This window comes from Balaenoptera borealis (assembly GCF_965194805.1).
Source record: "Balaenoptera borealis genome assembly, chromosome: 1".
NCBI lineage: Eukaryota > Metazoa > Chordata > Mammalia > Artiodactyla > Balaenopteridae > Balaenoptera > Balaenoptera borealis.
In genome coordinates, this window is record NC_138860.1 from 61,135,001 (window position 1) to 61,162,708 (window position 27,708).

Below are 27,708 nucleotides of genomic sequence, written 5' to 3' on the forward strand. Positions count from 1 at the left end.
GTTTCTGTTTTGTAGGTAAGTTCATTTATGTCCTATTTTCGATTCTACGTATGTGATATGATATTTGTCTTTGACTTACTTCACTTAGTATGATCATCTCTAGGTCCATTCATGTTGCCGCAAATGGCATTATGTCCTTTTTTATGGCTGAGTAATATTCCATTTGTATATATACTACATTTTCTTTATTCATTCATCCTCGATGGACATTTAGGTTGCTTCCATGTGTTAGCTATTGTGACACGCTGCTATGAACATACGGGTGCATGTATCTTTTCAAATTACAGTTTCGTCAGGATATATGCCCAGCTGTGGGACTGCTGGATCATATGGCAACTCTATTTTTAGGTTTTTATGGAACCTCCATACTGTTCTCCCTAGTGGCTGCACCAATTTGCATTCCCACCAACAGTGCAGGAGGGTTCCCTTTTCTCCACACCCTCTGCAGCATTTGCTATTTGTAGACTTTTTAAGGATGGCCATTCTGACTGGTGTGAGGTGATACCTCATTGTAGTTTTGATTTGCATTTCTCTAATGATTAGAGATGCTGAGCAGCTTTTCATGTGCCTCTTGGCCATCTGTATGTTTTCTTTGGGGAAATGTGTATTTAGTTCTTCTGTCCATTTTTTGATTGCTAACCTCATTTCTTTTTTTTTAAACTGAACTACTAACAACCATATCTTGTGAAGTGCTAGCAGGAACCAAAAGTTCATGTTTTCTAAACTGAGTATCCCTGCAAAATATTTCTAAACTTGAACTTTAAAACTTCGCTGATGGCGCCTCTGCCTCCCATTGACCTGGTTGTCTCACTGGGAAGGGGTGTGCACCTTGGTGTCCAGAGTGAGTCCTGACCCAGCTCTTGGCCTCTGTTGGATAGAAAAGGCTGGACTTCCATGTGAACTAATGAAATCACGTGTTTGTCTGTCTGTCTTTCAGGTTCAGTATTTCTTCAAGATCTTGGATAACTAGCAGTGTAGAAAGTAAAGAAGTCACAGGTTGCGGTGTTTAGACACTAGTGCATCACACACACGAGGGATGTGTTCATTCTTTTATTGTCCATTGTTTTAACCCGACTGAACACAAGATCGACAAGAGCACTGTACTCCTGGCAATTATGACATGTTAGAACATGGATTTTGCACTGCAGACAACATTTAACACCAGTCTATGGGGTACTGCATTGCTTTTCATAAAGTCCAAAATAAAGATTTATTTTCAAACAAGTGACTTTGGTTTATTTCATACATTACACTTTTTCTCGCAGAAAAAAATAAAATTGTACAACTGCATAAATATAAAATTCTTCCACCATGAAAATGGTCAAAACATTCATAAAGACACAGCACCAGCAGGTGATGCCTCCAGAGAAAGGAAAAAAGGAAAGTGAAAGAAAATGTACAAAGCAAATTAATCAGCCCTATCACTAGCCAAAGTGACGGGCGCTCCAGATCTCATACACAGCTTCAGAACAGACTGGAGGACAGAGGGAGAGAAGTCAGGACAGCACTGAGTACAAAGCACGACACAACCCATCACCTTTGTGTGTGTTTCTGTAGCGTCACTTAAAATTTAAAGGGCAGTTCCCCCATAACAGCCCACCCCACCCCCCAATCCAGACCCAGGAAAAAATAATAATAATAAAGACCTAACAAACACCACAGGGAAAGACTATGGAGTGTGTTAAAAATGCTCATTGATGGGCCATTATCATCTTTGAAAGAGCCAAACCCAAAAAAGGAAAAATAAAGTACCATGCCAGTTTTATTCCCATTGAATATTTACACCTTGGACAGCAAACTTTTTGCTCACGTTAAGTAGAAAACAGATACGATAAAACATGGCTTGAAAAATGACCAGAGTGTGTGCACCGAGAGTACTGTACACTAAATAAAATACACAAGGCAGCAATACTTAGGGGCCAGAAACACTGCTTACTATAAGTCAGTTAGTTATGGAATCATAATTTACAGTAAAAATGGGCACGTCCCAAGGCTCAATTTTTATTTTTCTTTTGTCATTTACAGTAGAATAAATATTTTGTTGCTATTGCTACACTTTAAATTTACATTCTAACCTATTAAATGCAGAAAGCTAGTGTAAAGCATATAGATTAAGTGTAGGTCCCATACGTATTACGGTTTGTTCAAGACTAGTAGGTTTTTGTATCTTTTTAAACTTTTTTAAATGGCTAGTGGGAAAGATTTGTGCTTGTGATCAGCTCTTAACTTCAATTTTTACGTCAAAGCGTCCCTGAAAACGGTCTTTCTCACTGTACCCAATGTTCTCACCATACGCCTTACACTCTATGCGGATCTCCGTGTCCATGGTGAGGTTGGTGAACTGTACAGCCAGCAGGGGCTGCAGGTACTTGGGCTGCAGGAGCTTGCCGTAGTAGGGGTAATACTGCAGCGGGAAACCAGGATAGCTGCCCAGTCCAAAATACTCCACGGTTCCAATTTTCTCCTTATCTTCGTCTCGCTGGAAACCAGAGAGGAAACGAGATTTTCACAGCTCATGTCCTGGGTGACTATTTGTACTCACATACACATGAGACTCTCAATCCCACAAAGCAGTCTGCTAGCTAGTGCTGGAGGAAATCGGTCACCCGCTGACATGCCAGCTCAAGCCCCTCGCGGGAGGAGGTGAGCACTGACCATTGGAGGATGCGGGTACCACATCTCCCACGAGAGGAGAAGACACACTCAGCCTAACCCTTAGTAGCCTTGAGAAATGGTCACTAAAAGGAGGCTCTCCTCATTGTACAAACGGGAAACTGCAGCAAAAGCCAACTAAGCCTTTCTTCAAGCCAACACAACCTCCTAGAAATAGGGCCAGCACTGAAGGAAGCTCTTCAGTGTTGGCCCAGTGGATATTTTCAATGACATCACCTCCAAAAGTTTAACTATTTGCCTTTCATTTTCTTGTGTCCATTTCCTTTCTTGGTGCCAACATAAATTTGAACTGTTTGGAGATTTCCCTTTCTTTATTCTGCTTCTCTCTCTAAAACAATCCATCAGGTACCTGTCTTCAGATTTAAAGGGAATACACATTGATGGTTGCCTTAATATTTCAATATTTTTTTTAAAGAAAAGCCAGAAGCAATTTTTCAATGTAAAATTGTCAATTAAAAAAAAAAACACAAAAACGTTGGCCTCAAGTTTTTAACACACCATGTGAGCCAGAGAAGCACTTATGTGGGCTAGTTCACCTCTCAGTTCTGTAAACCAATATTCCAACTGATTAAATTCAGATATTTCAGTTTCTTGTTCCAGTGCAGAAACTGATAGATGTTTTTATTCTTGTTACATATTTCTGTTCTTTTAAGAAGTTTTACCCAGTGTAGCTACAATGCAATCGGCTGAGACTGATTCCTGGAAGCAGTGCTTCTTATTTCCCATGTTAAAGTTTTACCTCTCATTTAAAACAATCTCATTCATTCTCCCCTCTCTCCTGCCCCACCCTCAGTAACTCCAAAGGTCTCCTTACCTTGCCAGTGCACAGAACAGGCAGGACGTATGGATTATACTTCATCACTGGGTAAGTCTCCAAGGACTCATTCTTGGGAGGCTAAAAATAAAACCCATGTTGGTCAATAAGTTTGTAAATAATTCCTTTAACTTCTGAAAAATAAAACTAGCTTGTAGCCCAAACAAGTACACTTTGGTCAATTGAAATAATAACCAAACAAACACTTGAGGACAGCAGAATGAATGACTCTCCTAACCAATCTAGGAAAGGTCATGCTGTGATTTTCTTGAAAATAAATGCCCAAGTTTTGTGAGCACTACAATTAAACTGGACCACTACAATTAAACTCTCTTCATGAGTAGCATCATTTGCACAGGTCGACATCAGCTCAGCTCAATAACAGGGACGTTATAATTAGAACACAAAAGGAGCTAAGCTGTGATGCAGCCCAATACTAAATGGAACTTCTAATGGCAACCCATTATAAGCTTTATTCAAGGACACTGAAAAATAAGAGCCAACTCAGAAATAATGCTCTCTTCTCATTTGCTAAGATTATAATTAGATGGAAAGGTTGGTTGACATTTCTGTTTTTATAAAACTTGGGCTTTCCTCCCAAGCCATGAATAAATAATGCCATCCTTCTCCCTCAAGCATGCCTTCTTCAAGTAAGCTTTCCTTTTTTTTTTTTTTTTTTTCCCTTTTTTCTTCTTTTTTTAAATCTCCAGTGGAGGCCCTGTCATTTAAGTCCCAGTTTTGTTAGGCAAGTCCAGCATGTAAAATAGATAAAAGTGGCATTGCCCTCAATGAAGGGGTCTTGTGAAGGGGTGACTCCATCGAAGGGACCCATAGTACACATTGAAAATTACTGCTGTAGTGAAATATCCAGGGCCTGCCTTCCTAGATCCCTGGCTCAAATCCATCTCAGAAGTGTGACGGACATCTACCCCCTGGAAGACAGACAGTCAATTGCCTACTCACATCAGCAGAGTATGTGAGCCCTGACATGAGATGTAACACGTACGTAGCCTAATCAAAGTCAGATAAAATGGACAATTCTCTATATCAGTAAAGGACTATTTTTCGTACTACTCTTTGTTTTGGAATATAAGAAAATGATCATCTAGATTTGATTCTTGGAACTTTCTGCCAGCAATAGATTTCTCTTGAAAAATATGAAGAGAAAATACATATTGATAAAGAAGTTACCAGAGTCTATCCTCAGGGAGTGAGGGAATGGGCACATCAAGTGAGATGCGGAGTACTGCCATCTCTGTAATTCCAACAACAAAAGAGTTGGGGATTTGGGATGCGGGGCTGAATCAGAAAGTGGCAATGGATAACCAAGGGGAATCCAAAGGGAAAAAAAAAAAAAAAAGACGACTGAAAAGAAAGAGTAGCTGAATTCATTACTTTAACAGAATATCTTTATAAATATGGGAAGAGATGTGAATCACAACAGACTCTGTGGGGGACAAATATCATTCAATGCCTATGAAAAGGAATTATCGAAAGTGAGTGATTCAGAGAGCAAAGATCACGATTAGTCCTTTGGATACACTGCACCAATTCCTTTCGTTGCCAAATAGCTTGTTTATCTTGGCGAAGAGTGTCCTAGCAATAGGAATATCAGCTCTAAGTGTGACATAATGGCTCTCACCATTTGCCTTCGATTACCTCCTAGTCTAAGTGGAAAGAAGATTAAAATTCTGTTGAGAGGTACATTAATTTCTGTAGGAGATCCAACAAGCCAGCCAAGCAAATAAATATCGATGCACCCACTCATCCATTTTTGCCTCTGGTGGCAGTAAAGGAGTTTTGATGTATCCTTCAGTTATGTTAATAAAACTTTTCATCTCTACATTGATTTTCTTTTGAAAATATTATTCATGGGTAACAAGCATTGTGGAAATAAAGAGCATATAATAGAAAGTTAATGAACAAAAGAGCCAGATTCCAGAAACGAAGTAAGTTTGTTCATATAACTGTATATCGCAGTCAATTCCTATCAGAACCAAAAACTACCCTCTTAATGGCAATGCTCTCATGAGCAAATGGGAGAAATCTTCTGTAAGAAACCATGCTTAAGAGAAAAGGACAGCATTTTTTACTTCATGAGCTGGGGGAGAGAATGAAATAAGCAGTCTTATAAAAACAGAAATACACCCATACAATTTTTTCTTCTAATTTTAAAGAATTGCTACCATCCCACCAAATGGTGAGCAAAGGCAATTTGCAATTTTTCGATGATCTCTAGTAGTATTTACCCATTATAAGTTGCAATAATGGCAAAAGCCAATGGCATGGTTATAAAAGTTCAACCTAGACAGTATTCAACTTCTAATTTTGCAACGAAATCTTCAGAAAAAAACAAAAAAACATTTTTTCTGATGACCAGATAATTATTTCAGATTACCGGATATTTTTTTTTTTTTAAATACTGTGGCTCCTAGAGTACCAAAACCTGAGTATGACTGTACATGCAGGTAGGTTTTAAATTTAAAGATATCTTTTTCTCTTTTTTACTTTCAAAGAGTTTACGTTATAGAATTACATTATAGAAATCCAGAACAGGGCCACAGGACTTACTTCAGAATTTGGCTTTGCCACACAGAATTTCTCTAACTTTAGGAAATGAGATTAATGACCTAACCCTAAGAATTCCAAGGTGGCCACAGAGGTTTTCAGTGTTACTCTAAGTGATCAGGCTTCAAAACTGTCACTGAGTATCCTTTAAACGTCTGTTAGGGTCTCTTTTCATACCAATTAAGGACTACATCGAATTGTGAATGGCTCATCTAAATTTTATAATTTAAAATATTACTTGCCTTAGGTTTGAAGCCCAAAACTCGGTTGAGCTTTATAATGACACATGGTTTGCCCTCTTTGTAGCCGTAAGTTTCATCATTTATTCCAGAGCAATTTCCCAACCATTCAAGCTTGAACCTGCAGACTTTTCGCTCTCCTCTTTCGTTGTTAAATTCTCCTCGCTCTTTGAGTTCGCTGGGCACATCTGAAAATGCAAATGCCATTTTCCCATTGTACCAACAATTCCCTGAGCACCACTGAGAAAGGACAGGGCTCTCTTCCTTGTCACGATGACTTATTCTAAGACAGGGCTATCCTGCACTTAATGTATTATATCACCTGAATTAAGAAAGGATTTCCAGCAAGCCATCTCTCATCTCTCCACTGACCTTAAAAAGGTATTTTACCAAAAGCAATAGCCAGTACCAAAGCTTCACAGCGCTCGATGAGCAGCACATGATGTTTGGTCTCTGCCGATATTTCTTTCTTTAAATAATGGAGGACTCCACTAATTAGAAGACTGAAAGGAAACTGGATCTCTCTTCATGAGTAGCATCGTTTGCACAGGTCGACATCAGCTCAGCTCAATAACAGGGACGTTATAATTAGAACACAAAAGGACTGCCAATAATTTTCAGAACTGGAAGTTTCATGGTTGGGATTCCTCGGAGCTATGCCTTAATTAACATGTTAAACAGTAAAAAGGGAGTAGGAAAAAATTGTTTTTCCTTTTCAACCACCATTCAAGGTTTAAAAAAAATTTTTTTTTGAGTTTTTATCTTTTAACACTGAGTTCTTGTAAGCATTTGTTCAACTGAGAAACTGTATTGTTGCATTTTTTATTTCAAAGCCAGAGAAAGAATAAATGAGAACAGAATTCAAAGTTAAAACAAAGCATCCTGCAGGAAATGGATGCAAGTACCATGCAAATACCATAAATTATATATATACTTTTAAGTCCACAAATTAACTATTTTCCCTTCAAATAGTAAAGTGCCTCAATTCAGTCCATCTCCTGAGAAGTGATTCACTCTAATTATCTATCATACGGGCCTTTTAATTACTACAAAGTAAGATTCATTTAAATTCTAATGAGAAAAATTTAGTGAAAGAGTTTCTTTTAAATTACTAAATTTAAATTACTAAATCTTTTCAAAACGACTTAAAATGGCAATTCACCCCATATTACACAACGGTCTGCCATTTAAAGAACTGGAGGTGATAAATGCTTGAACGGGATCAGAAAAACTGGTATCACCTGGTAACTCAGAGTGGCATCTTGTTTTGGTAGGCATGACAACAAGGCTGGGAAATTCACACTCCAGGTAGCAAGGAGGAGGATGTGTGTTCCCATCAATGGCTTAATGAAACTAAGAGCCACTGTTTACATTCATCAGTCATTCCCTTATCTATATGATCAGCTGCCTAAGACATATTTCATTATCCATCCCGGCCAGGGTCTCTCAAATATACCCTGACCATAAACCCTCCTCCATCAGTATCAGTGTGGTTATAGCTAATCACACCAAAGGTTCATTTTGGTGACAGAAGGCCCTGTGAACTCTTCTGTAGGGGCCAGGGGTTTGGCGGGGAGGGAGGGGGGGCAGAAATCTGGAAATATAAGCAACTGTATTTCTCAAAATCAATGGATGTAAGAGAATCAAATCTGTAACTGTGGTCTTTGAGTCTGCGTAGTAAAAACAGAGATATTTGGGAGTGTTCTAAAGTAAGACACCTTTCAAATACAGGTAAAAGTAATACTTGAGGCTATACTGTTTATTTCACTGTATCCAAGCCTAACCCATAAAGTGTTTCTGCTTTAAAAAAAACAAAAAACAAAAAAACTATCCTCTCAGTGTGGCCAGAGTTCAATCTTTTAATTATTTCAGGAGTATCTTTCAATCATTAAGTAACAAATAGAAACAGGAAATCAGAATTAACCAACCACAAACATCCAAAATATGTCTACTTACTGCCACAATCTTCAAAAATCATATCATCCTTCTGGGCCGAATCTTTGTACTTCTCCAGGAACCGAACTATGTTCAGCACGTATGCCTCATAGCTCTTGGGATCATTAGGACGAAAGGCAATTTCAGTCTTTTGGATCTGAGGGATCTGTGTTAATCCTAGAGCAGGTAGAAAGTTAGAAAAACACAGAGAAAATCATGAGTGGGAAGGTAGTCGACCAAGATACTTCAAAAGCTGACTCTCCACGTATAAAACGTACTTCCGCTAATCCCAGCTGACTAAAAAGAATGGTTTAAATTCTCTCTCCTGGGAAATCCTTCCTCTGGCATTTAGGTTAAATACCTAAGTGCCAATGACTATGTCTTGATATCAGATGTCATTTAAGTTCCCCAGCAACGTTTCATGATAAGCGTATCTGTTTTTTTATGAATGAAAACACTTCTTGCACAGAAAGGTGAAGTACCTGGCCCAAGGTCACAGAGGAAGTGGTGGAACCGGAATTCTAACCCAAGCACGTGGTACTCTGAAGCCTGCTATCTTTCCATTCCTCCCTTGTGCACTGCTAGCAAGCATCTCACGCAGGTGGCTTTCCCTTTCCGAACTGCACGTAAGACCGAGCACAGACATCGTCTTCCATACTCCTTTTAATCAATTCACTTATGACCACTGAAAACGCTACAGACTCAAGACTACTCAGTAGAGACATTTCTTTGGATCTTTTAACCTAAACTGGAGGAATATGGAATTTATGTGCAGTTACTACTCCTGCTTTCCATTCCAAACGTAAGGGGTTATTCTGAGCAAGTCAAGTGCCAGCCAGGGTAAAAACCAAAGTATGTGTACCTTGGATTTCCACTCTTTAATGGACTTTTTAGATTCTTTAACTTCTAAAAGCCTCTGTCATTCACAAGACTTCCTAAATAGATATTTAAACAACACTACACAACACTATATCCAAGATAGTGGGTGGCGAGTCAATCACAACGGCATTCTATTCCAGGACGGCCAGATAAAATATAAAATGCATGGTTAAATTTGAATTTCAGATAAACCATGAAAAATTTTTTATGTAAGCATCTCTCGTGTAAAATTCAGGACATACGTACATAAATTATTCATGGTTTATCTGAAGTTCAAATTTAATTGGGCCTCCTGTATTTTTACTCGCTCATCTGGCAACCCTGTTTGAATCCCCACTCCCAGACCCGCCCTCTTTGTGTTGGGCAGGAAAGGCGCCTCATCATCACAGTCTTTCAGGGTCCCTCCATCGCTCACCTAGGGGCTGGTTAAACATGCAGCCTCACAGACTGCAGACTCCACTCCGGCCCTGCCAAATCCCCATCTCTAAGGGTGGGACTTGGGAATCTCTGCTTAACAAGCTTGAAGAGATCCTTAAGCACCCTTGGTTTGAGAACCACTGCTTTAGAGAATTAGACCCTGAGGGTGGCAATTATGACGTGGGTATGAAGATAATGACCTAATCAAAGTGGAAGTGATGGCCAGAGTGAGACCAGCCTTCAGTAGGGCCTGGGCTAAATGGCTGTCATTTTTTCTCGTCATTAAGGATGGCTTTGAGCTTCAAAAGTAGTGAAATAATGAGGGGAGGGGGGGGCAGCTCAGAGGGCTGAATGGGCAAGTTCTTCTGTGCTTGCAGTTCCCTAGAGGAATGGAGACAGTGGGAGATGAAGACAAGGAACGTGAGGGTCTGGAGTCAGGCAGAGAGGGTGCCCGAGACAAACTACAAGTGACGTTAAGAATCATCTCGGAAAGGGTGATGGAGAACCTGAAGAATTTCAGGGGGAAAAAGCTGTCAGCAGTGATGGAAATGAGTCAGAGAGGAAGCAGCAGAAAATCTTCAGTTAAAAATAAAGGTTACTACAATTAAAACTTTTTTTTATGATGCTCACAAACCGTAGAAAACTGTATGACTTAAGCAATTTAAATATACCCTAAAAAAATGTTTTTCTACATTATTTAGTTAGAAACCTGGCACTGTGATTATTTATGGTACAAAGAGGCCACATGATAAAGATGATAGATACGTGCAAACATAAACAAAGTAAAATAAACAGAGGTGAGTAGCTTTCACTGGGATTTCCTGCCTGAGCTAGTAGGGTAAATAGGGCTTCCCGGGCTGAAATGCGGAATGTCTGGGAAAGAGGGTCATCGCTGGTTTGGGTTGTAAACAAGACATTTAAGTCAAGGTGACTTGCTTGGACCTGGGGAAGTGCAGAGACAGGCCCAGAGCCAGAGGTTTAACAGAACTCGGGGATGGTATGTTCTCCCAGAATAACCCTGGAGTCAGGAGAGAACAGGGCTTTGAGGGACATTCACATGCGAGGGGCCGCAACGCACAGGGCAGCCAGAGAACTCAGAGGCAAATGCCTTTGAATTTGTCAGGCAGGAGGTTTGCCTCGAACCTGGTGGCGAGGGTGGTGGGCAGAAATGGACTAAGAGAAGATCTATGTGCGCAGGGTTATACCGCGTTTGCAGGCTTGGGAAGGAGAAGGCAGGAGAGCGGTAGACAGATGAAGGGTGAAGAAGATGAGAGCAACCGGCAGAAGCCAAAGGGCAGCCTCGCCTCATCTTCAGGTAGGAAGAAGGTGGGGAAGGACCGGCTGGCTGCCGGCAGGGACATCAGTGTGATGAGTCAGTCATGCCAGCCATGGTCCATCTGCAGAGCAGGTGACGCAGCAAAAAACAAAACGCTAACAGAACGTCAGTGAGCCTGGTGTGAGATTTGGAGCATCTCACCCAACAGGTTAAAAAGAGGAAAGTGACCCTAGAAGGTCACACTGAGAGTAAACACGGTAGGACCTAAATGGCAAGGTGAGGGTCACACAGGTCAAGTGTTCCCTCTGGCCTGGCTTCAGCTCTCCTCCCCAGCAGTTCGCCTCTCACTTTCTGGCCGCTTCTGCATCCCTCTTCCAGTGGCTGTTGTATCTCCTGGATGTGTGTGCGAGGACGAGTGATGTACCTCTCAGATTCTCCCAGAGAGAAAAGGAGAGCAACGAGAGGAGGTGGGATTCTGCGGTGTGCTTTTCATCCCCTCCCCAATGCCAAGTGCAGGGTCTCCACTATTAAAGAGACCAGGTGACATGTGGGAGACCCCAGGCATTAGCTCCTTTCACTCAGTGCTGTGGGCCCTTTACTACCAAAAGGGTACTGCTAGTGAGTGAATTCTTCAGCAGACTAATGGAAATATAGATATTATTATTACATGCACAATGGTACCCACTGGCCCAGAAAAATGTTATACACAGTTGGTCTTGTGTCTACCAGTTTCCAAGAGCCCAAACCCTTCAGAGAGTTTGGCATATGATCTAAGCCCTGTCAAGCCTATATGTTACCACATGAGAGAAAAGCAGATCAAGCACACCTGAAGAATCTCTACTGTGTTCTGGACAGAGAAGCATCAGAAACTGGTGAAACTGAGAATGCAAGAGGTGAAATGGACAGTTAAGCATTGGGTCTTACAATCCTGTGACTTGCCCAGCTGGATTAGACCTTGGGCCAAAGTCTCTGCCCATCCTTTGCATTTTCAGTGACATACAACCTTGGCAAAGGGAGCCCAGGAATGATGGGTCAAGCCAGGGAGCTCGGCCGTGTCTCGCTCTCTTCTGTAAAGTTTCCCTCTGGAATCTCTGAAGGATCGCAGAACTAATATAAGCCTTAGTGACTATCCTTTTAAGATACCTAACTTCTGATCTAAATGTTGCTTCCAGAAAAGCATGAACCATTTGGGTTGAGGTCATGCAATCAGCTTCTCTCGCTAAACCCTCACCTATGGAGCACGTACGTAAATAATACACAAATATCCAGGAGGCCACCCCACAGTCCAGGGTGGCCGTTGCCTCCTTGGTATGCCCTTCAGCCCCTCCTCACATTTCTGAAGGTCCCTCTTTCACCCACCATCTCTGCCTCCTCTCTTTTCTTTGTCCAGAACCTGCAGACCTGAGAATTCCTCTTCCTGGAAGCTATGATCAATCCCCCGGAAGGTTCTATTCTGGATAATCTTAAAAGCTCTGATGATCAGAGACTTTCTCTAAACCATTAGGAAAAGTCCTAGTCATTTCCTTAAAGCAATTAGATACTTACAAGAGGCAGATGAAGGACCCTTGACCTGATATCTAAATCCTTTAAACCATTTACTTCACATTATCAGACTACTGGAAAGAAGGGATAGAAAGGATTAGGATTGGATTTGGCAACTTCTTTATTATCTTGAGTCCACAGGCAAATTCCTCAAGCCTGACCCTCTCCAAGGACACACAAATCCCATCTTGCCGACTGGCCTTCTCATTAGTTGTTTTCACACTAGGTCAGATACTTTCAGCTGTCCCTCTCCACACTGCCCACTCCTTACAGTCAGTTAGTTACAGCTCTGGATAAGGACGAGCTTTGTTTGCAGTGGTAACTCCCAGAGGCCAAAGATAGCAGAACACCCAATCACTAGCTCGTAGTTTCAAATTATATTCCAGGAAACAGATCTAACCTTTTGCTTCTCCAGTCTTCTGAACTTGAACTGACATTAACCACGCTGGGCTCTGTACAGCTTTGCCCTGATCTGACCATTTGCCTTAAATTACAGATTGATTATTATCAAATAAAGCCACCTGAAAGGATTGAAATGAGAATCTGGATATGTGAAATTTTAATATTTGGTTTTTCATGAGTATGTCAGCTTAACGTAAGATTTGAAGTTAACATAATAATTAAACAAACAAACAAACAAACAAAACCCCTTTGGCTTTGCATTTGCTTTTGAGTTACACTGGCCTCTCCTTGGTTCCCCATCTCCTGAGAAACAAATAAGGAAAACACTCAATCTTCGGCTTTAGTAGGTGTTCATTGCAGGAGGGGTCAGGGCAAGTAAAAGAGGGAGGGAAAGGAAAGAGGAAAGAAAGGCTTTTCATTAAGAAAGAAGTATTTTGCTTCCAATTAGGTTTATAATGTAGCAGGCTTATAATTTCTCCATCTACTTGTGAGTCTGAAGTACGTAAACTAGAATGCATTCATTTTAACCTTCTAACAGTTACTCAAAGGGAATCCCAAAGCACAGCTGCTTGTACCTGTCATTTACTACATCCAATAAATCACTAGGCCAAATACTCTAAATAGGTATCATTTTCCACAGAAACCTCCAGGAGGCAAAGAAATGCTTATAAAGGTAGCCATGCACACAATACAATACATCTATATCATGTGTCTCCTGTACATTCCAAGTGGAAAAGTAATTTTCAATTAAAAAAAAAGAAGCTGGGGGTGTGTGATTTTATACACACAGTCATACATTTCTAGGTACACATATATACATATATACACACATACATACATACACACACACACACACACACACACAAATTTTACCCCTTCAAGTGCCACTAAGATATTTATGGGTTTTGATTGTTGTTTTTAATTTTTATTTTACCTCTGCATGATTAATATCAATTTACCTAATAAAATACAGGGAGAGCACAGGAAAAAAGGTGCCACTGTGCCTTCTGGAAACCGGTAGCCTAAGCCTCACCTCTGCCTCAGGTTCAGCTTTTGACTGTGGCCTGGGATCAGCTGACGTCAACCCCCCTACCTCCAGGCAGGGTCACATCTACCCTCCCAAACCCTCAAGAAGCTGCTCTTTTTGAAGAAAAGTCTTAGAAAGATGGGTTGCTGGACTTTCTCTACAGCCTATTTGGATGTTCAACAACCCTTAGTGTATGGAAATCTTTTCTCCTAAGCTACATGCCATGCACACTGGTTGAAGGCCCTTCTCTGTTTATGGAATCACCCTTTATCATCAGATTTTTTTTTCCTGGAGTTGTATGATCATCTTCAGGTGAGCAGAATTATTTAGTTCAGGGGCTCTACCTTAGATGTGCACAGAATTTCACAGGGACATATCTTTGATATTTTGTATAGCTCATTATTGTGCTTGTTCCCAAGAAGATAAATGACAACCCCTTTTATAATGGGAAAATATAAATAGTCAAATCCTACTATTTTACGTTAATTATGCTTTTTTATCCAAGGCCAAACTGAAGAAGAAGCACACATAGTATTTTAACTTGAGATATAAAATTTGCTAGGTGACCAGTACTATCCCAAAACAAGACACCATGTTATCCAGGATATTCGATGATGTCTATTCATGTGTGTATGTGGGGAAAGATACTTTTCTGGTCGGAAGCCACTAGGTGACACCTGCCCGCTCCCCTTCATCTCCCCAGCTTCCCTCTCGTCTTGTCTGTGTCAGATACGCTCTGGAGTCCTGAGATCACTAGAATGAGAGCACTGAACAAGCACAGACATCAAGTGCAACCCAAGGTATTTTACCACAGACAAGGAGATAGACATGGAGGCCGTGAGGCTGGTGCTCTTTCCACTGCCGTCCTCCCCGAGCCCTTCCCTCAAGTGAGCGCAGCGGAAAAACCCTACGTGAAGCTTCACAGATCCATCTCCCCCTACACCCACCCCCATCTCTGCATGAAATTTATTACCTGGTCCTATTCATCACAGGGCTCTGCTCTGCTCACTCATCTAAAATCAGCGTATGAACGAAGACACATTTTTTGTGTGGCTCCAAGAACAGTTTTAAGTTAATTAGTAGACTTCCTGTGTACCCGAGCTGACTTATTAGTTGTACCCTTGTCTTTAGACATGAAGAAGTGGGTGAGTTGTGGAGGCCAAACAGCGAGGCTCACTGAGGAAGGGAACTTGGAGTTTGCTGCTCTCACCCTTTACCAAACTACAACTCTGGGCAGTAGCTTCCAGAAATCCTAGCGCCACCAATGCCAGCTCATCCACAGCCTTAAACTCTGGGAGTAGGTTGGCAGGACCCATCTGAGGGAGGGAGGAGAGGAGAGGGAACCGAGCGCCAGGCGGGCCTGGAGGGCATCACATATTTATCGTGTCAGCTCACAGATCAATGGGATCTAACGAAATAGCTGAAAAACACCTTGCTGGCACTTTAAAGGAAAAATTCCTCTGAAGCATAAGGAAGCCAAATATGTCCAATTCCCCCTTTGAAATTTAAGTGAAAGAGAGTAACATGGGTGTAATGTAGCTTGAAAAAAAAAAAATTAAGCAATTCTGAGCTTGATATGATGACTTCTCAAAGATGTTACGGAAAAACCCAAATGAACTTTTTTGGCCAACCCAATACGATGAGATTGGAATTACAATGCCTTCTACCTTAATGGATTTGAAGACAAGATGTTTCCCTCTCCCAATCAAGATGAAACGGAGTCTGCTGGTGGTGGCAGTGTGGGCTGCCGGTCTTCCCACCCTGTTTATTCTTCCGCCTTGATGCTGGTTACCATCTCATGGTAAATATGACCCTTTAAAAATGAATTCTTCCTGCACTGAGCCATCTTTACTTCAAAGCAAAACAAAAATCCTGTCCACAACTTAACAAGGAAGAGAAGAGTCCACGTATTCATACCTGCTTACCAGGAAGTAAGGCAGCTGGGAATCTCCCTGGACCCCCGACACACACACTTTGGTTCATCCCACTGTGGCTCCGTGAGCATGGAGTGGGGTGGGGCAGCAGGGATGGAAGAGGAGACTTTTCCATTACACCACTGGCCAGGCAGCGAAAAGTGCAGGGTCAAACCAGGGACGGGACCTCGTGGGCATGACTGTGTGTGGGAGCGGGCACGCTCGAGTGCCTCCTGCCCTCTCCAGCATGCTGACAACCATGTCTCTCTCCAGATCCAACACCGTTAACATGGTGAGAAGAGATGCCACTGACCAACCGTTGAGGACTTTCCTAAGAGGGTCCCCCAGGGAGGAAAGCTTGGCAGGGGCTAACCCAACACATGTGGGTATTTTAGATGGAGAGATAGCAGAAGCAACACAATGTCACGTGAACATTTTTCTTAAAACATGTTTCCTAACCCAACTTCTCCCGAACACTTTCCATGGAAAGCTAAGATTCTATTACCTTCATGAAAATCTTAAGTGTTATATCATCTAAGTGTCAAAGCATCTCTATCATCCAAAGCCTGGAAATACTGAATTCAATATCCAAAAAGAAGAAACTGCTGCTTCCAGTGAAATGGTAGGGCTATAAAAATAGAGGTGGGCTTTCCTGGTGGCGCAGTGGTTAAGAATCCGCCTGCCAATGCAGGGGACACGGGTTCGATCCCTGTTCCAGGAAGATTCCACATGCCACGGAGCAACTAAACCCGTGCGCCACAACTACTGAGCCTGCGCTCTAGAGCCCGTGAGCCACAACTACTGAAGCCCGTGCGCCTAGAGCCCGTGCTCCGCAACAAGAGAAGCCACCGCAATGAGAAGCCCACACACCGCAACAAAGAGTAGCCCTGCCTCCCCTCAACTAGAGAAAGCCTGCACGCAGCAACGAAGACCCAATGCAGCCAAAAAATAAATAAAACATAAATAAATTAAAAAAAAAAAAAAATAGAGGTTGCTGTTAATAATGCCATCTAATGCCACTAGGTTTGCAACTATAAAGTATTGTTCACTTTACATACATTTATCATCTCTTTTAACCCTTACAGGTATTATTCCCATTTTATAGATCAGAAAATTGAGGCTTAGTGAAGTTAAGTACTATGTAGAATGGTGGGACTGTGTCCAGCTCCACAGCCCCTGTTTGTCATTCTCAGGTCAATTTTACTGGGAACCTATGTGTCGTGGCTTAGGACCTCAGGGGCTGCTTTCATATTTAGGTTAGGCAACGTGAAATTGCCAACACGTAACCATTTTTGACCCACAAAAATAGTAAATTAATATGTTTCAACATAAAATCTCAGTAGCCCTTGCCTTCCAGGTTGAGTAGGCAGATCTGTTCCAATATCTCATAGCAACACAACTTTGTAAGACATTATAAGCAGTAATGGCCACCACTGCTCAGGGCAAGAAACCGTACATGTCATTCATTTTTTTCTTACATTTTTCTTCCGTTTGATGATTTAGTCCTTACTCTGAGACTTTTGTGTTTAGCCCAGCATCTTGTCCATTGTTACGGACATATCGACCCAAATGTACTGCACAATTGCCACTGCTTAATTTGGCCACATTCACACATGTTATTTAGAAGAGATCTGGTTACTAGGTATTCCAGTGTGAAAAGGGCAGTCAAAACCCAGTCTGGCCAGGTCTGTATTCATGACTCAAGTTTATCTAATAATAGCATTAATAAGTCTTTATATCTTTAAATGATAGACCAGCTCTTTCACACTCACTAGGTCCACTTGACTTAAATATACACTTTTCTCCCTTTAACTGTCATGAAAATAGAGGCTTAGAGATATTAAGTTGAAGTCAAAAAATTGCCAGGGTATCCTTCCATATATTCCTTCAGTTTGTGGCCTGAAGGAATAGTTACTGCCTACCAAAAATACAAATTCTTAAGATCTGCTCTGAAAGATGCCAGGAGGAGGGCTCAGGAGGGTCCCTCAGAGCACTCAGGGAAGAGTCCACGGGCTGCCCTTCTTGGCAGCAAGTGCTCTGCCGACCTGGCCTCCCGGTTCAAAGGCCACTACCATTTTCAAATTAATGCCATGTCCCTTGGAAAGGCGACGGTAAAAGGGAGCTTGGCCTAGACTCCCCTGGCAAGGTGATGGGTGAGGGGATGATGAAAAGGAGAGACAGAGAAGTGACAAAGAACCCAAGGGACAGGGCAGGGAGGATGGAGGACTGAGGAAGCACTTTTCCTGTGACTCAGACCAAAGGACAGGAATGCATATTTCCAAGATGAGCCACCAGCATTCCTTTGGAGGAGTGACGGTTGGTCAGGTCAGTCCAACTGCTGTGAGGACACTGAATATAGGGCTGGAAGGAAGGGGAGGGAGGGAAACGGAGAGAAGGCACCTCGGCCAGTAGAGTTTCCAGGCAAGGTCATTTACAAGCCCTTACGTAAAAGGTCCAGCTCTCTGGCTATTTCTTTTTGAAAGTGAAACTTCCCTTTCTGCAAAGAACATGAAGAATATTTTTAATTTTATTAAAAGAGACTGACTCCCCAAAGATTATATAGTCAAGGACTAGTTTTTAAATCTAGGAAATTAAAGAAAATGCTTGACTTTGGGGTCACCTTTGACTTCGAGTATAAGAATTATTAGACAACGGCATCATGATTGAAAATTAGCTTTTAAATGGCAAAAAATAAAAGGTCTACACAAATTTAAATTATGACTAATGCTACCATAAAAACTCTAGCAGAAGTGAACATGAAGGACATCCCTGGTGGCACAGTGGTTAAGAATCCGCCTGCCAATGCAGGGGACACGGGTTCGAGCCCTGGTCTGGGAAGATCCCACACACCGCAGAGCAACTAAGCCCGTGCACCACCACTACTGAGCCTGCGCTCTAGAGCCCGCGAGCCACAACTACCGAGCCCATGTGCCACAACTACTGAAGCCCACGTGCCTAGAGCCTGTGCTCTGCAACAAGAGAAGCCACCACAATAAGAAGTCCACGCACCGCAGCGAAGAGAAGCCCACACTCAACACAATTAGAGAAAGTCCACGTGCAGCAACAAAGACCCAACACAGCCATAAATATAAATAAATAAATTAATTAATTAAAAAATAAATTAAAAAAAAGAGAAACCACTGCAATGAGAAGCCCGCGCACCGCAACGAAGACCCAACGCAGCCAAAAATAAATAAATTATTTAATTAATTAAAAAAAAAAAAGTGAACATGAAAAGACACACCATGCTTTACTCTCACAAAAGCCAGAGTCCAACATGTTTACTTAAGATCCTACATTTCACTGTACAAACCAGAATTCTGGCTTCAACCTTTCCATAGACCCACCTCTTTTAGGAAACAGTTGCTGGAAACTGGGGATTATTAAGCAGTCATTTTATATACGTACATGTTCTCTTTTTTCCCTTCCAAAATCCCCTAGATCTAAATTTATCTGGAAATATTTAGGGGTTTTCTTACAGTAGAGGCCTACTTGACTTGGGGCTAAAAACCAGTGTTTTCCATCTCCATATTCTGAAGATTTTCTTCCGAGAGACTTTCTCATGCCCAAGGAGGAGGTGGACACGACAAGGCCATGACTGGCGGCCGCACCTGATCAAGGCTGCTCAGTCCCATGAAGACAGCCTCAAGAATGTCACCTCAATACAGCTGTTACTAAACCGTTGCCCAGGGAAAGTGTAGAGGGGACGCGTCATTACCACCCCCAGCGGCAGGCAGCCTCAAGGTCACTGACAATGTGAGAACCCGGAAGTTATGCAACGTTTCCTCTCTCCAGGTCCTGACAGTGACTTCTAGATGAGCCAGACAGCACAATCACAAACAGAACAATCGGCTGTGGCTGCTGTCTCGTCCTTCTGTCAGCGTCAGGAATGAGGGCAGTGGGTCTCCCCAGGGTTTAGTGACCAGCGTGGACATGCGTGCGTACAGGGCAAGTCACTCGACAGTGACAGCACCCACATCGCCGCAGAGCACTCATGCGGCAGTTTACATTTCTCTATGATAACCTCTTTGTCGCCTCAAGTTTTCAGAGCTAAAGGAGACAGTGAACCTGCAAAGGGGGCCCAGAAAGCCAATAAATAAGACTCCTATTAAACAAACAGGCATATATACTGAGAAGTGAAAAGAGAGAGTGCCTTTGTTCAAGGTCAAGTTGCCCGTCAATAGCGGGTAGAAGAATGGACCCCTGAAGTCAGGGGCTCCTCTTCCTGGGAGCAGGTGGCCATTTCAGAGCTTCTCATCATCCCTAAAAATAAATTAACCTTTAAAAATGGGAGCCAAAGTGGTTTTTTATAGGGTTTATCTGAGTCGTAGGCCCCTCAAGCAAGTGAAAAATGTGCATGAGAGCTAGAAAGGCCCCGTAATGATCCCACTAACCAAGCCCTTGGGTGGGAGGGACGAGGAGAGCAAGGTCGTGGTTGGGAGTCACAGAGGCGGTGAGTGGCAGGCTGGGTAGAGGACCAGGGCTCTTCTTGCTCCCAGCAGAGCTGGGCAAATAAGATGTCTGCAACCCTAGGAGCTTTGCCTGCAGTGCAGGTAGGAGAGCTGGCTGCAACGGACAGAAGTCCTGATTTTTCCTTCCCAGGCTGGGTTTAAGATCACATGACAGACAATTTTCAGAAGAATGTTTTCTCAATTGAAAAAGTGACGCTCCTTTTACCTCCAGAAGCACTGAACTTATTCACGTTCATCTTACCTGGTGGAGCCACTCGGTCCTGATACGTGGGCTTAAATTCACTGATGGTGAGCAGCATCACTTGAATGGTTCCGATGAAGATGCCGGCCAGGCAGCCATAAAATATTACGTAGAACAGAAGGATCTTAACTGCAAGGAGAACAGACAGAAACAAAAAGGCTATGAGGCAGTCACGTGCTCAGAATGCAAGGCAAACCTTCCCAGGGACGAATGGATTTCCTTCCTGGCTTCCCCTCCGAGCTGTGTCTTCGGAGCTTCCTTTTCCAACACTGAGCAAGAGAGTGCATCTCATTCCCAGACTGTAGGGTAAAAACGGGGGGATGGGCAGCCCTCCATTATAGTGCATGTGTGTTGCGGGTAGGACGAATCCTCAATTAGAACTAAGGTTCTTTATAGGAAACAATTTTATTCCCTAAATTCGAAACAAAATGTCACAGGACTTCCCTGGTGGCGCAGTGGTTAAGAATCCGCCTGCCAACGCAGGGGACACGGGTTCGATCCCTGGTCTGGGAAGATCCCACATGCCGCGGAGCAACTAAGCCCGTGCGCCACAACTACTGAGCCTGCGCTCTGGAGCCCGCGAGCCACAACTACTGAAGCCCATGTGCTTAGAGCCCGTGCTCTGCAACGAGAAGCCACCACAATGAGAAGCCCGAGCACCGCAACAAATAGTAGCCCCCGCTTGCTGCAACTAGAGAAAGCCCGCGCAGCGAGGACCCAAACAGCCAAAAAATAAATAAATAAATAAATGTTCATTAAAAAAAAATGTCCTGAAGATCATCAATAAAATCTAGGGCTGTGTTTGTGTGCTTATGCAATGCATTTCAAATATGACAACATACTTCCTTAGAGACTGATGTTTTCTTTGCTTGCTTATCCTTTGACGTTTCAATACTACAATCCAGGCTCTGCTGCTTCTCCAAACATTCAAACACCTGTGAGTTTTTATGCTGAGAAAGAGCAATGAACGCTGAGAAACCCAGTGAAGCTCTCCTGACCAAGCACATTGTCTTTCCTTTCAGGGGCACCAAACAAGACAAAAAAAAAAAAAAGGAAGGAAGGAACTGCTATAGTAAAAATGGCAAGCACATTTTTATTTCATCTTCTGACTAGACTCAGACTAAGGACTGACTTGATAAGCGGCATTTTCTTCTCCCCCTAGCTCACAGGACAACAGAATGGAGGCTGAAAGAGCTGCAAAAGCCAAAAAAAAATAAATAACAAACCGAGAAGCCCATGGACTGGAACGAGGCTATCAGTTACTGGTTTACAGGGATTATCTCCCCAATTAGCCGCATAGTAACAGGCTGTACTAGGCACCACCGGGCAGCCCTGTGCCAGCCACTCAATGTGAAGGCAGCAGTGGGAACAGTGAACTGTAGGGTTATCAAATCTGAAACATGACTGCACAAGGAAGCTGTAGCTTACTTCTCAAAACGCTCAGATCTCCTGCATTACATGCTGGGGTCCTTGGGAGAAAGCAACAGAACAAAAGCATCATTGAAAAGAAGTGTAAGAGAGAGAGAGAGAGAGAGAGAGAGAGAGAGAGAGAGAGAGAGAGAGAGAGAGAGAGAGAGTGTGTGTGTGTGTGTGTGTGTGTGTGTGTGTGTGTGTGGGAGGGAGGGAGGGAGGGAGGGAAGGAGGTCAGGAGGGAGTGGGTTCACTGTGGCTGGAATCGGCCAGGTTTGCCTTCTCCGTACATTTAAAAGCTCAACTTTTCTATCAGCAAATAAATAAATAGTTCAGGGGAAATCATACTCTAGAGTTGTTAAAACAAGCAAAACACACATAAAACCACACCAAAATGCTTAATCCTTTTTCTCCTCTATTAAAAAAAAAAAGAAGGAAAAGGGCAAAGACACAAGCAAAGATAAGGAAAAATGAAAAGACTGTACAATCCAGAACTATAGCTACCCAACTCAATCAGTGCTTCCCCGCAGGACAAGGGTTAAGTGCTGCATTCTGTATCCAGGCAGCAGTAGGCAAATGGCAAGGCTGTGACGTCAAGAGATCTGGAAAAATTTTCCAGTGAATGCTCCTAAGAGGTACAAGAGTTGGTATAACACGGTCAGAAAGAGAACTGTTGTATCCTCTTTTTTGCTGCCCTCACCTCATCTTGGCGCTCTCAGCCTAACCACGGAAGCATTTTTATACTCATTCCTTGGACTCCAGATACCTAATTCTAACAATATGAGGAGGTACATAATTGAGGCTACGATTTAAAATACAAATATGATCATGGAAAAACAACTCATTCTGCAAGCACGCTGATTAAATTGAAGGAGAAACAGCCTTTCCTATCTGCCCGACACTATACGCTAAGGGCAGTGGGGGATTCTTCTCTTTCGCTCGGAGACATTACTTGGCACAGTTTCCCCCGTTGGTGCTGTGAGGTCACTTGGTTAGAGTGGACGACGCAGGTGTGGCAGGCCTATGCAGTGGGCTCACCGACACACAGGCTCAGAAACAAAAGCTGGGCATACTGTACCAACCAGCCAGGGTGGCACAGAGGGTAAACTTTAGAGATGCTTTTTTCCTTTGAAGCAATATTTCTTCCTTTTAAAAACTACAAGTAATATAAAGGTTTTCCAGTTAGGAAACAAACAAACAAAGAACGAGTACCCTTCAGAAGGTCACAGGCAGAAGGGAAAATGGCATCTGGGCCCAGCAGTAGATATAAAAACCTACCAACGCCTGTATTAACTTAATAAAAAGGTAGAAAGCACCAGGTGATTTGTGTGCTGCGCTTTCTCCAGCAGGTGACAGGCGAGGCTCCTGCGTCCATCTTGGTGAAAATCTACCTACAAGCAGAACTGAACCAAGGGCAACCTGCCCTGGTCCCAAGGGCATCCACGTTGGGCCCAGTACTAGAAAGGTGGCATTTTCTCCATAGGAGACACAGCTGCTGCCACTCTCTCTGCCTGCAAGAGGCTCTGTCATTTCTTACATTGCCAGAAAGGAGTAAACTATTAATGCAAAATAAAAACCGGATTTTTTAACCCAGTATCTTGGAAAATGGAAGGAAAGATGAGACAAGAGCACCAGTCCTGATGTCTGCATTCATTAGTCAGTGTATTGACACTTTGCTGTATGTGGTATCAAGACACAAATATCAACACACTCTCTCTCTCTCATATGGAGGTGTTGCCTTATAAAATGTCAGCTTACAAAACAAGTCGTTCCATACTGCCTTACCCTCTAAAACAAATATTATTCTGGAAATGGAATGAGGAAGGAAAGACATTTTATGAGAGGGAAAAACACTAGAGGGCAAATTTTACAATATGGCTGGGGTCAATGCAGCCCCTGGCCCATGACGAGGCTGGGGTCAGATCATCGTGGTAGGAACCTCCAGTGAATCTGGGAGAAGAGGCCCCATTCGGCAGTGCACCCCTCAGGCCTCACTCGAGTTACCAGGAGTTGCTGGGAGATGGCCCAGGCCAGGAGCTGTTCGCCCTACAAAACACCCAGAGTTCTTCAGGCTTTCCCTTCCACATTAAGAAAACACAGAGAGCTATCTTTCTGCATGAGAAATGATGGCAGTAATCCCACTGAAGAAGAGAGTCTTCCCAAAACAAAATATAGAATACAAGCTAAAAGCCATGCCTTTAAAGACCTACATTTAACATGGCTCAGGGACATCTATGCTTCTCAGCACAGGTATGGGATGAGGTTTCACCTTGACTAACCTTGAAATGTGATGCATTATTAACCCTTTACTTTTCAATCAAAGAGACCCACTACAGGCAGCATTTTTTTTTTTTTTTTCTCTACAAAAATCGTATATTCCAGCTTCTTCCATTTCAAAATGTCAGCCAAGCATTATTTCCCTGACTCATTCTCCTGCCGATGCTCACAGAGCCTTCCAATCAGGAGCACCACATCGGCACCTACCCAGGGCTCCCTTAGTGGCTGCAGTGGTGGTGCTAGTGGTGTCTATGATATGATGATGGTGATGATGATATTAGAGAAGAAGGAGGGGGCAGTGATGCAGGAGGGGGGAGTTCCCTCCCTCTCTCTCTCTCTCCCCAGCAGTCACGACTCTTACCGATTTGCCTACAACTCTGCCCTTCAAAATGACCTTAAAAAAAAATGTCACCCTTCCCGTGTGGAGAGGTGGAAGACAAGTAAGGTATCTAATTTTCAATGGGGGAAAAAAAAAAGTCTATCCAGCCAAGCAACAGGCTGCCCAAAATCTTATAAGATAACCTGCTTCTGCCTTTGTGCTATTTATTTCTTACACTAACCCTTCACCGTAATCAACCCAAGCTACTGATTCTGCATCTCTCTGTAGACATTGAAAACAACCAGACTTTGCCATGTTTTGGGGCCAAGGCTCAGAGACGAAGTCCTGACATGGAGCTTCCTGGGACATTTCTGGGCTGTGATGACTCCAGAGTAGGTCATCGGGGGAAACTCTGGGCATCGCTACGAAATACTGCAGTGTATGGATTCTGCCACCATCACCGCCGCCCTCCCACACCCGCCTTTTGAGGTACATACTTAGACTAGAAGAAAGCTGCTATAATACACAACCTCGCCTGCATTCGATCCGATTACCCTCATGCGGTTCTCTCAGAGCCTCAGATCTCATCTTTAAGGACTTGGGACATGACTATAGGGAGAAGCATATCTAGTCTCCCACAGCCTGACCATTCCCAGGACGGAAGAGCTCAAGCGACGCTCCGATAGACTGCAAATTACCAAGACCGCTAAAATATACATAACTCTCCGCCTGGCGCGCTCCTATCCCCACCCCGCGTCTAGCCCGGGGACTCCGCATTCCGCACAGGATGACAAGCCCAGGCCGGCGCAATCTGAGCAGCGCTCACCACCCGACCCCCTCCGTCCTCTCCAGCGCGCAGCGTGCGGAGTGGTCCGCAGAGCCTGCGCAGGGGACGCGCCTACCGGGAAAGACAAGGCGCTAGGAGCGAGAACTGCGGACCCGTACTTACACCAACTGCCACCGGTTCTGCCCAAAAACTCCTTCTTCTCCGAGTTCCAGATGAATTTCTTCCAGCTGCCCTCCTCCTTGGCTTTCCCGCGGGCCATGGTGGCGGGTCAGCAGCTGCCGCGGGGACTGAGGGTGGGAGACTGCGGCGTGCGCCCTCGCGTCCTCCCCGGCTGCCGGTCGGCGTCCCCGGCCTGGCTCTCCGCAGGCTGCAACCGCCGCTGCCGCTGCGGCTCTCAAAGTGCCAGACGCGCGGTGGAGGAGCAGAGGCAGGAGGGGGAGGCGGCGGCGGGGGCGGGGGCGGAGAGAGGAGGGAGGGACCGCGCACACTGGGCGGCTCCGAGCCCCGCACCTATTGGTGGGCTCACGGCCGCTCGCGGGCTCTCTTTGGTCCGCCACGCGCTCCTCTTGCCCGTGGGGGGTTCGGGGGCTCCACGAACCCGCAGCTGCCGCTCCCGCTGCCGCCGGGGACGCGTGCTCGGCCCCCACCTCCTGTGACCTCTGCAGAGACAGGCAGGGGACAGGAGAAAGTCAGAGGCAAGAGGACGGACAAACGGGCTGCGGGCCCAGGACTCTGCGGCCAGCCACGAGCCGAGAAATTGGCTGAGAGCGCACGCCCTACCTTTACTATATACCGCGCCTAGGCGGTCGGGCGCCCCGCCCACTAGCGGCCCAGCGGGCCAATCGCCGGCGCGGAAGGGGCGGGGCCTAGGGCCCGAAGGGGAGGGCGCGGGGCCGGCACAAAGGAGCCGGGGCGGCGGCGTGAGGGGCGGGCTGGAGAGCGGGGGCGCGGAGAGGGGCCGAGGGAACGGCGAGCGGCGCGCGGGCAGCAGCACGCAGACCCCTCCTCGCTCCGGGCTGGGCGCATACTCGCCCTTTCTTTAGTGAGGTGCCCGGCACCTGCGTCGCCCGGCGCCCGGCAGACGCTCGGGGACCCCGGCCCGGCTGTCCAGATCCGGTCCCTCTCGTGCGCTCCCGGCCTCCTTCCGCCGCAGGTCCACCCCTTCCAGGCCCTGGCTGGGTGGGGGAAGGTCACTCCGGGACGCCTGAGAGTCGGCGACTCTGCCCAGCTCCGCTCCGCCTCTCTGCTCCTGCACCTGCCGCCCCCTCCGCGCTCCCAGCCCCTGCGGTTGCAGTTCCGGCCCGTCCCTCTCCTTCCAGGCCAGCCCAGCCGGCAGCCCCGGCTCGTGACTGCCGGGCTGTGCTCCCTGTGGGCGGCCTGAACCACCTCAAGCAGGACGATTGCCAAACCCACCCAGGGCGGCAGCCCGGATCCGGGGTTCGGAACGGGTGGGAGGTGTAGGAGGCGGACCCGCCAGCCCCCAGTGAGTCTCTCCTTCGGAAACCAGTCGCACTGCCTGGCGGCTTACACCAGTCTAGACCCGGGCGACAATGTCTGCACGTGACCCAGCCACCGAGGACTCCCCTTGGCGCCGAATCGGTGGCTGGTATTATCACGGACGTGGTTTTATGCCCCCTCGGGAGTATCGACCACTTTGTTCTTCTATAAAATGCCTGGGGCCAAACAGGATACGGGAAACCCAGCTCAGATGGCGAGAAGGTGCAGGGCAATCCTTGGTACCCTTTATCCCTTCCCCTCCTTTATCCCCTGTGCCTGAAAACCCAAACTCCTTGGTTTCATCTCCCTCCGCTAAACACCTGAACAGCTTCACACGTCCCTCTCAAGGGAGTGACACAGCAGAAATCAGCAGGGGCGCCTCTTCAGTCACTGCAGAGAGGTCCCATCCCCAGGGGGCAACATAACCCATCCTGGAAAAGGAGATTTCCCCTCCCCATATCCAGAAAGCCAATACAGGGGATGCTTGTCGGGTGTCACCTTTCTGTCGCCAAGGTCAACCTGGCAGGTCTAAGGACAACCTTGAATCGATGTAGTACGAGCTCTTTCCCACCAGTCCTTCTCAAGGCCCACCTACCGACCTGGGCAAACCTGAAAATTCCTGAAATGCAGAAGCAGCTACCCATCCACCCAGCCCCTGAGGGGCTGCTACATGTAGGGCTGGGTCAAGGGCAACCTTGAGAACTGCAGTGTTGAGAAAGGAAGCCACCCCCTGCTTTGCCCCTGCAGTGTTTATGTTGGAAAAGCCCCAAGTTGGTGGTAGAACTGCAGGAAGAGGCTGCACCTGCAGATATGATGCCCCTGGTCCCCTCCCAACAGAAGTTACCTCATGGAGGAGTTTCCAGCAGGACAGGTCACTGGGAAGGGCATGTGTTATATTGAGTGCCCGCTATGTGTAAGACAGAGGAAAACTTGTGAGAAGAATCTGCAAAAAAGGATGAGTGGAGGGAAAGGTGGAGTGGGAACGGGTGAGGGGTTTGAGGGAGAGTGTGGAGCCCTCCT

The 27,708-nt window shown here is 45.0% G+C and overlaps 2 protein-coding genes and 1 long non-coding RNA gene across 6 annotated transcripts in view; 1 reads left to right on the plus strand and 2 right to left on the minus strand.

Moving 5' to 3' along the window:
* The window catches only part of NME7 (NME/NM23 family member 7), a 244,738-nt gene extending 243,095 nt beyond the window's left edge, over positions 1 to 1,643 (plus strand). For all 4 annotated transcript variants that reach the window (XM_082393989.1, XM_082393990.1, XM_082393987.1 and 1 more), the window contains one exon: positions 938 to 1,643. In XM_082393989.1, the coding sequence (XP_082250115.1) occupies positions 938 to 970 (33 nt within the window). In that variant the 3' untranslated portion in view covers positions 971 to 1,643. The remainder of the gene's footprint in view (positions 1 to 937) is intronic.
* The window catches only part of LOC309636198, a 937,790-nt gene that overhangs the window by 354,176 nt on the left and 555,906 nt on the right, over positions 1 to 27,708 (minus strand). The window lies entirely within an intron of this gene.
* On the minus strand, positions 1,038 to 25,958 carry ATP1B1 (ATPase Na+/K+ transporting subunit beta 1). The gene is made up of 6 exons (XM_082397421.1): positions 25,354 to 25,958; positions 20,399 to 20,527; positions 8,251 to 8,406; positions 6,298 to 6,482; positions 3,488 to 3,568; positions 1,038 to 2,479 (listed from the first exon to the last, which is right to left on the minus strand). The coding sequence occupies exons 1-6, from the start codon at positions 25,448 to 25,450 to the stop codon at positions 2,216 to 2,218; spliced, it is 912 nt and encodes a 303-aa protein (XP_082253547.1). The 5' UTR covers positions 25,451 to 25,958; the 3' UTR covers positions 1,038 to 2,215.

Excerpts from the sequence above, each read along its gene's own strand:
- ATP1B1 (XM_082397421.1), bottom strand. The coding sequence starts at position 25,450 with ATGGCCCGCGGGAAAGCCAAGGAGGAGGGCAGCTGGAAGAAATTCATC. Across the intron at positions 3,569-6,297 it reads TTTTGGGCTTCAAACCTAAG|CCTCCCAAGAATGAGTCCTT; the intron begins GCAAGTAATATT and ends TTTTATTTTTAG. Across the intron at positions 2,480-3,487 it reads CTGTTCTGTGCACTGGCAAG|CGAGACGAAGATAAGGAGAA; the intron begins GTAAGGAGACCT and ends TCTGGTTTCCAG.